At 45.7% G+C, this 9,840-nt stretch overlaps 1 protein-coding gene across 1 annotated transcript in view; it reads right to left on the bottom strand.

The window, feature by feature from the left end:
* Nucleotides 1–1,066: 1,066 nt before the first annotated feature.
* LOC118559483 (NACHT, LRR and PYD domains-containing protein 4-like) overlaps nucleotides 1,067–9,840 on the bottom strand; it is a 58,568-nt gene continuing 49,794 nt past the window's right edge. The window contains exons 8-9 of the mRNA XM_036130191.1: nucleotides 1,793–1,839; nucleotides 1,067–1,644 (exon numbers count right to left, since the gene is read on the bottom strand). Of these exons, the coding sequence (XP_035986084.1) occupies nucleotides 1,112–1,644; nucleotides 1,793–1,839 (580 nt within the window). The 3' untranslated portion in view covers nucleotides 1,067–1,111. The remainder of the gene's footprint in view (nucleotides 1,645–1,792; nucleotides 1,840–9,840) is intronic.

Raw genomic sequence — 9,840 nt, 5'->3', positions numbered from 1 at the left:
TGAGCTGGGGAAGAAATCCTTCTCTTACTTTGCTCCATGGTCTTGGAATAATTTACAAAACTTGCTCCATTTAAATGATCTAATCCCATTGAATGAATTTAAAGCCATGTTAAAATGTCATGTAATTGAAAAATGTAACTGCCCTATGTGACCTGTCTTTTCCTCTGTGAGATTTTATCTATGTTGTACTTCTGTTTGTATTTTAACTGGTGTGCCGTCTTGGCCAGGTCTCCCTCGAAAAAGAGATCTCAATCTCAAGGGACTTCCTGGTTAAATAAAGGTTAAATAAAATTTTGGCTGTACCTTTATTCAGTGTTTATTTTATCACACGTGAAATCCGCTTTATACACATCTGGAAATGACCACAGGGCCGTTTTTTCTCATAACGTGTTTTGTTGAGTGATCAATCAAGTTTTAACCGACATAGCAATCCCTTATGATAGCACAAACAAGTGTTACATTTTCAGTTTTTTCACACTAACTGAACGATAATGTAACAACACCATTGCTATATTTTGTTAAAAGTAAAAAATCTTCATTTCCACGCCTAATAGGTTGGAAATGAGGCGGGGTTGACTGGATTCATTCTTCCAGCTGAATGCGCTCCCGACGCAGGGGATACAAATTCGAACACAGAAGAAGAAAATCTGTTTATTTCACATTAAACGCATGAAGTAGAACTGTAGCAAATGTACAAAAGGAAGATTTAACATGTGAATGTAAAAAGTGTTTAGAAAATAGGAGCCGACAGAAACAGATAATGTCCAGAGATTGAGAAAAACTGGCCAACATTTCAATGAAATCTGACTGATGAATGAAATTAAAAAACCAAGAGAGAAAGTCAACATGCTGATATTCAGAGTGAAGCTTTGACTGGAAACAGGCAGAAAAACAACATGTGGATCCTGGAATAATCCCAGCTTTCATCTTTAAAGGACTGGAAGAGGAAGAAGTTTCCAAGGAATCATTTAGAAGAGTTTCACAAAGAAATAGATTGAATCCATGAATGTGAAAACGTGTTTCTGAGTGAAAGAGACAGACATGAACAGACTGAACTATCTGTTCAACAGGGAGAGGCTTTCTCTGACAGGAGGAGACTCTTTAGACTCAATCAGCACAAAAACACTGAGGAACCAGAGCTGGACCACAAGAACCTAAAGCCAGGAAGCAGAGGTCCAGTGAATGTGGTGTTGAAGGTGTGGAGGTGGATCAGTGAGTCAGAGGAGACTCTGTAGAAGGACAGAATACCAGCAGGACAGTCCACATACACTGCTACTCTGTGGGAGATGGAGGAGGAGGAGATATGTGTTTTTATGTAATTGTGCCAGGCAGAGTAACCATGATGATCAGAGCATCTCAGACTCCAGGACTGCTCATTCTCTCCAAACAAACAGTATTTACTGTTTCCTTTTCTTCTGATTGTTCTGTAACTCACTGATATATAAACATCTCCTCTCCACTTGACCTCCCAGTAACAGCGACCAGTCAGACCAGTTCTACACAGCAGCTGAGGAAGATCATCAAATCTGTCTGGATGATCAGGATATGACTGAAGCTCCATCATCCATGTCACCTTCCTGTTGTCTTCAGACAGTTTGAGTTTTCTGCCCACTGTGTTTGTGTCGATTGTGAGTTGACAGGAATCTGATGGAGAGAACAAAGACAATCCAGCTGCAGTTATTGATCATTTATTGACACTTTGATGATGACTCCTGAATGAGTGATGGACAGTTTGAAGATGGTTGAATGTGAGCTGCTTTGTTGTCATGAATCAAATGAAAAACACACTTACATTTCCTCAGACCTGGTGTCAACCATTGGACTCCAGCAGGCTCCACCCTGAAAGGAGGAGGGGGGTCAGACCATCAGTCTCTTTCAGCAGCAAACATGGACATTACATGTCTCTCAGACACACATTGTCCTCCACTGAGAAAGGACCAGTCCAACATTTGGACACGTCCACTTGTTGTAAAAATCCAGAGAAAGAAAGAAGAGAGAGCAGACAGACACCTGGGCTCTGATGATGATGATGATGATGATGATGATGATGATGATGATGATGAAACATTACAACCTGCAGTGGATGTAGTGGGGACAGCTGGTGGGGCTGTAGCATAACTCATTTGTCCAAACAGAGGAAAAGCTCCAACAGAGAGGAGAAAGGAAATCCCTCAGTAACAACCTAAAGAAACAGCCTGAAGCCTAAAAGGACATCAGGAAACTAAGTCAACATTTCTGAAAGCTCCAACTGATTTAATAATCAGCATTAAAATACAATCAATCTAAACACTAACACCAACTCTGGATCCCTGTTCCATCCACACTCCCACACAAAGATGGAAGAATGAAAGACTAAAGAGCCCTGTGGAAATCTGCTGTGGCCACACTGGAAGATCCAGAAATTCAAACATTAAAAAGGAGAAGCTGCATCACATTCAACAAAGAGTTCAACAAGAATCAAAGATCTGATCTCTGAGCTCAGACTCACAAACCAGGGAGAGGCTTCCATCATCACAGACCTCTGACAAACACCTCCAACCTTTCAGCTCTTCCTCTACCAATCAGCACCACCAGGTGGCGCTGCACATATTTACAATGAGACCAAGAAGAAGATGCAGCTTCCTGAATCCAGCAGCTGCAGTAATGGCCTGTGAAAGTGTCCAAGGAGCCTCTGGAACAAGGCCCCCAGCAGATAAAACAGTCCAGAGAGTCTTTGTTTGCATCTTTCCACACAGATTTCCAACCTGCTTTGAGAGGGAAATGAAGTCCCGTTCTACTGATGATGACAGGCTCTAATATCACAGATCAGGAGCTGCTGGACTTCTACATTTCCAGCATGGAGGACATAGAAGATCTCAGCTCTGATGAGGAGCTTGCCTGCCTTCAAACTGATTCAGGCTCAGAGAAATATTTCCAGATGAATTCAGACTAAAATGTTGGATTGTCACGCTGCTGAAAGCAGACAGGCCAAGAAGAAAGCTTCAAGTTCTCCTGTTCAGCTCTACATTCCTGTCAGAGACTTCAGCTCCTCATGAGGAGAACAACTAAAGCCTGGAACAGACTGTCACAAACATCCTGACATCTCCTCCCTGAACAAAGGTCTGCAGCATCAAGGTGATTCTTAGCTTCATCTATGGAAAGATCTTCTCTAAAGGGGGCGGAGCCTGGATTGGAGGTCCAAGTAGGAGCTTCCAGGAACAAACCTTGGGAACCTCTGGAGTAGCACATGTCTCTGAGATTACTGCTTTAATCAGTGGATTACAGCAGGATGGATAACTCTTTGCTGGACCTAAGATTACCGAAGCAAACTCCATTCCCTGCTCTGCCGATGCAGGAGGTCGACTTAAAAAGAAGTACTTTTGAATTTCCTCTGATCAAAGACTGAGAGCCGTTATCTCCAGGTGATCGAGAGAGGACCCAGCTTTTGTTTTGCCGAACAAAGCGTCTAACGCCCAGAGAGGCGAAGGAACTTCCCCTCCCGTGTCCCCACCATCCGGCGCACCGGCTCGCTGAGCTGGACCAGATCCGCGGACTCGGAGTGCTCCCGAACCCAGCCGGGAAAACGTCAAGTAAACAGGTTTTTCCCCCTTTTATTTCTTTTATTTCTTTTTCACCCACAGGGTGGTTTAGATGTGCCTGGGCAGGTGTTAGAATTTAGTTTAATTGTGTTTACTCCAAGGCGGACTGTTTTTAACTGTTGAATATCTTTCTGTTTGTATGTGCATGCATTTGAAGGTGATTTTTGGTAGTGTTGATTTGTGGCTCAGAAGGACTCCTCCACGGGTCGATTCTTCAACTCTTGTTCCATCTTCTTCCATCTTTTTCCCTCTCTCTTCGCTTCCTTCTTATCAGCTCAATCGCTTTGTTTGAAACTCAGTTTGCGGTATTCGTTTAAACTCCTCAGCAAGCACTCCTTCTCGGAGCGAGATACCACCTCACATTAGCGTAAGCGTGGTGACATCATTAGGACCTCCCCTCATGCATCACGCAAGGTTGTAGATCCTACGTCATCATAGTCACCATCTTGGGAGGGTGTCGTGTAGCTGAACTGTAGCTAGCTCAGCTGAAATAGCTTGTTGGAAAACATTAAAGCGTCCAGTGGGATTCTCAAAGCTGTTCTGTCTGTCATTGCTGCTACGTCAAATGCCGATGTCTTGAATGTGGTGTTTAAACAACCGTGAGTTGAACTAAGATTGGCTATCTCTCATTTTAATCCCTTTTTGATTTTTATTTCCACATATGTATTGCATATTAGTTTTAGTAGTGAGTAGAGTTCCAAGGTTGTTGAATCAGAGAATTACTGTAACAGGGAATCGCCTTTGGTTTAATAAAACAACAACTGTGGAATAATAATTGTTTGTGTTCATTCCAATTCAGAGTTGCATGGTTATTCAGAATTCAGAGCTACTTCCTTCTCAGAATTAACATCTGATATTAACACAGAGACATTGTCATTGGATTGGTGATAAAAGGGTAACAGTTTAAAGTCTAATTGCAGTTATAAGTTGAGTTATCAACGTTGCCGAATAAACTTATCGGTCAGAGTCCGATCAGATCATTGGCTTTTAACATCCAATTGGCTAGCTTCGTATTCCTCGTTTAAGGTTAAAAACTCCTTCACAACGTTGAATGAATATCGACTCGCCTTGTAAAAAGACCGCTTCCTGACTGCTTCCTGACTACACTGACGTCACGGCATCCTACAGCGCCTCCCCGTAACTAAGACAGCGGGTCACGTGACTGAATGAGGAATTTTGCGTAGTCTGCTATTTAAGTGAATTACTTTGTGCTATAAACAACAAATTTGTTTTTTTATCACTTGTGATACATTTAATTTTGTACAAACTATCAAATGAGAAACTATAAGTATGTGGTTTTCTATTTGAACTTTAAATAACACTTTTTAATAGGATATATGTACTGGGTTCTTTCAAGGCCTTAATTACATTTTCTGTGTGGGCTCCAGTGACATATCATAGATAATATCTACTTTGAAAGTTAACATGAACTGCTGCTCAGGACCTCCCCTCTTATCTACCTGGATGTTCTCTGGAGGACTGAAATGCCTCGGTCAGTGACGTCAGTCTGTGGATCTGGGTCTGTCAGGGCAATGAGATAAGTTTTGTCTCCTCTCTCTTTTTTTGTCGCTCAATGTTTTCTTGCTAATAGTTTTTCACGTGCTTATATAAATTTGTTGTATTTCCACTGAATTTAACCGGCTTTTTACAAACCATACGGCTTGATTTCATTTACGGTATTAAAATATAGCCAAATGGCGCTTCTTTCCCTCTTCATGTTTTTCCGCTCCTGCGGTCTCTCTCTCTCTCTCTCTCTTTCTCTCTCTGAGTCTGAGCAGCAGCAGTGCCGTTGTTTGTGTGTTGAGTGGAGAGAGAGCTGAGTCGGCGGGTCAGGCTCAGCCTGCGTGCTGATTGGCTGCCGCCGTGGAGTCATGTACGAGAGGGGAGGGGGAGCAGCATAGTGCCGTGACACAGACGGGGAGACTTTGGTGAAGCTGCTGCAGTCAGCGTGTGCGGGATAGAGTAAAAAGTAACGATCTTGTTAAACGAATATTGTTCAATATCAATACCAGCGTTGGTATCGATAGTATCAATCCGCCCACCTCTACTTCAAAGCAGCTTTTAAAGCCAACATATCACCAGAACTCAGTTCTGGATTGAAGTTCTACTTCTTCAATCTGCTGCTCACTGCAGCCTTGAAATGCAGAACAACTAGTTGGTTGAAGGCAGACCCTCCATTCTACAACTGGTGGTGCTCAAGGTTTGAGCCTGGTACCAAATGGAAAGAAGAACCAACCTGACCAGACTTTAAATGAATGTGTTCGATAGGCGTTGGGAACCTGTAGTAATGTTACTGATGCAATAAAACTAAAGGTAGTATTGGATCCAATAATCCAATTAGTAATTGGATCATTGGAGGGTGGATCTGAGACTTTGTGACAACACAGCTCTGATCCAAGACTGATTCATTGTTGTTGATTTGATTGATTCTTTGGTTGTTGTTGTTTTCTCTTTTTGTTGTTTAGAAAATGAAAAGTCAATAAAATGAAGTTTAAAGTGTCAGGGTTCAGTTATACCCACTTCACCCTCGACAGTTCCAGCACCTTCCACCTCACATGCAGCCCTGATTCCACTCTCCTAATCACCCACACCTGTCAGCTCTAATCATCCTGGACTGTTTCCACCTGCAAGCCTCCTTATATAAACTCACTCCGGTTAGCTCCTCACAGCCAGATCGTATGCAGTTGTCCTCTCGTCATCCTTACCTTGCCTCACGTCTCGCCTGCCTGCCTGCCCCTTCATCTGCCAGCCCCAGGTCTGCCGTCCAGCTCCAGCCATCTCCACAATTCCTCTGCTGCAACCTGGTACAGTCTTCGGTTCTTCATCCACTATTCAACCTCTTCAATTAAGACTCCTAAACGTGGCTCTGTGTATGGCTCAATTGGGGTTCAATCCACAAAACATGACAGAACGATCCGGCCAAATTAACTCGTCGCCCAGCGACCACAGCCACCTCCCTCCTGAGTTCTGTGACGGAACCCTCATTTCTCGAGCTGAGAAATCTGCTGGACTCAATTGCCACCATCAGCCCGCCTTGGAGACGGATGAATGCAGTTAATCATGCTCGGGACAGCTTCAGAGACCAGGCTAGGCTACTGACTGCCCTCGGACTCGCTGGTTTGATTGAGGAGCAGGAATGGAACTATCAGGCTGCCTACGCTCAAATCCTCCGCAAGTCACCTCCACCCAGACCTCCGCGATGCCTGCCTCTGATTCAGCCACGACGGGGTCGCCCTGCGCGACGCCCTCACCAGATCCTGCTGCTTCACAGTCGGGGTTGCCCTCTGAGACGCCCGCACCGGACTCTGCTGCTTTGCCGTCGGGGTTGCCCTCCGCGATGCCCACTGCCTGAGATCCAGCTGCCTCGACGTCGGGGTTGCCCTTCGCAACGCCCACCGCCTGAGATCCAGCTGCTCTGCCGCTGGCTGACTCTGCCTCACCGGGGTCGCCCTCCGTGACGACCGCCTGAGACTGCTGCTCGGCCGATGAGTTCGTGCTCCACTGCCTGCCATGGCCGGGTCGACCACTACCGGTCCCATCTGGTCATCAGTCACCGCCCGAGGCCTCCACCATACCTAAGCTGCCGCCCAGCCCTCCTAAGCTCCCCAGCGATCTTAAGTCGTGGCTCATGATCTCTGGCTCTCCGCTGTTGCTTCCAGAACTCTTTCGGGGCTGTCAAACCCCTGGTCGGCCACCAGAAATTACTTTTGTTTGGACTCTGGCCCGCCGTCCTGGGCCTCCCTCCGCCCACCCTGGGTGGGTAGTTTTTTGTTGAACTCTAGCCCACCACCCCGAGCCTCCATGAATGATGAATGATGTGACATGAATGATGTGACATTTTCTCCATAATCACACATGAACTCTGAGCTGCTGGTTCCAGCACTATACCTGGGTCATCTAGTCTGGAGTCAAAGGGAAAGAAGAGAACCAAATCCTAGCAGCTCAAAATTGTGCTCAACAAATGTGATAAAATAAAAATTTAATAAAGTTACGACCAAAATGATTATTAACTCTGGCAGATCTAGATTTAAAGAGATTTTCATTCAATCAAGAAGTAGGAAGGAAATGAGGCAGGTAACTTTCAAAATATAACAATGTATAAGAAGTTTAAAAATGGCTCTGGTTAAATGCCTGGATGACCCCAGATCCAGTGACCAGGCCAAGTGATGTTTTTTGCTTTCTTTCATAAACAGATTTACTCGTTTATAGCAGCTATTTTAATTTTTTATATATCCTTCAGATTCTGCTCCAGTCTTGCACATATTTAGCCCACAGCTTTCCACTATTTCTGGGGGAACAGACTGATGTGGAAAATGCTTACAGATTACAGATTTACTTAGTGTTTCCACATCCAAGGACGCAGAGAGTAGTGGAGTTAGAAAGGAATCATACCAGTATCTGCACTCGTCTCAAGATTACTCCCACTTTCTTTTTTGTGTGTTGTCTGGCAATGTGGCAATAAGAATTGTTGCCTTAATGCCAGAAATAGCCCAATAGAATTTATTCTCACAAGTGGAGCATTATCGCTTTGGTCATAGTGCTCTGCTTGATATATATATGTAAATAGTTTTGTTATGGAGGAAATAATTCATGTTATGTGGACACTATGTTGAAAAAGTAGAAGAGGAGAGAGAAATGAGAAGGTCTAGGTGTAGGTGCTGGCACCCCAAAGGAAGACCAGGCACCCGGACCCGGTACGTGAACCCTAAAGTCAAGATGAGGAGGGGGGGGGGGACTCCACCCCAACCCCACCTGTTGTTGGGCCCGACAGTGGTGTCAGGCTCAACAACAGCCACCAGCAAAACCCCCCCACCAGGTGATATATACGTCCTTCAGGCCCCAGACTCCATGCGGTAATCGGAAAACAGAGTTGTGAGAAAGACAATCCTCCCTCAGCCTGCTCAAATGTTGTGTGTTCTTGAGTGTGTTTAAAGTCGAGAGCACTAAAGGAGGTGCCCAACACATCCCCCCCCCCCGAAGGTTGCTGGTGCCAGCTCACACCCTCCAAGCAACCTACCCAGAACCCTCAATGTCTAAATGTGAATGGGGACAGAGGGAGCCATCAGGGGTGAGGCCTACACAATAACACCAACAGATGCACCTCCAGTCATCAGTCTGTTAAGCTTCTGAAGTTTGCGGACGACACCACTCTCATCTGACTTATCTCTGACCTGGTGCAGGGAGAACAACCTGGAGCTTAACGCTCCAGTGGATATGGTTGTGGACTTCAGCAAGAACTCAGCCCCAGCTACCCCCATCACCCTCTGTGACTCCACAATTGACACTGTGGAGTCTTTCTGCTTCCTGGGAACTACCATCTCCCAGGACCTTAAGTGGGAGCTGAACATCAACTCCCTCACCAAGAAAGCCCTGCCAAGGACAATGATGGTGCATTTCTACTCCTCCATCATTGAGTCTATCCTCACCTCCTCCATCACCATCTGGTACACTGCTGCAACCGCCAAGGACAAGAGCAGACTGCAGCGTGTCATCCGGTCTGCAGAGAAGGTGATTGGCTGCAATCTTGCATCTCTCCAGCACCTGTATGCCTCCAGGACTCTGAGGCGTGCAGGGAAGATTGTGGCTTATCCCTCCCACCCCAGTCACAAACTATTTAAGTCACTTCCCTCTGGCAGGAGGCTGCGGTCCATCAGGACCAAAACCTCCTGCCACAAGAACAGTTTTTTCCCCATCTGCTACCGGTCTTATCAACAAGGCCAAGAGCCGCCCATGAGATTGGACACTGCCTCTCTCCGCCGTCCAGGACTTACAAGGACTACCCCCCCCCCCCCCAAGATGTCTTTACCTCCCTCCCCCCAAACAGATCCCTACATATATGTGTGTTGTGAAAATGTTGTAAATTAAAATGTCTATGATGCATAATAAAATTGCGGTGTGGGATGTCAACTGGAAGTTATAGCCTCCAACAATGCCCCCCTCCAGCAGGCAGAGGGAGGAATTCGGGGATGGGGAGGGAAGAATTGTGGAGCCTCATGCTCTCTCAGGGAGCCAGCTTCCCTGCTAATTCCGTTACCCGAAAGCCCACCTGGAGAGGGTGGCTCCGCCAGCCGCACCACCCGGGGCCAGGGACAGGCAGTGGGGACCGTGAGCCAACCACACACCACTCCCACTTTGGTGACCCAGAATGTAAAAAAGTTTAGTGTGTTCTTTTTCTCTTTGCTCTGTTTCCTGACTGTGTTAGGGGACAGAGACATTCAAACGCTTCTAGGCTTTGAATTAAATAACTTACAAAGACAAAGAT

The sequence above is a fragment of the Fundulus heteroclitus genome, unplaced genomic scaffold (assembly GCF_011125445.2).
Source record: "Fundulus heteroclitus isolate FHET01 unplaced genomic scaffold, MU-UCD_Fhet_4.1 scaffold_294, whole genome shotgun sequence".
NCBI classification, from domain to species: Eukaryota; Metazoa; Chordata; class Actinopteri; order Cyprinodontiformes; family Fundulidae; genus Fundulus; species Fundulus heteroclitus.
The sequence above is the reverse complement of the archived record's forward strand: the minus strand, read 5'-3'. Positions and strand labels throughout refer to the sequence as shown.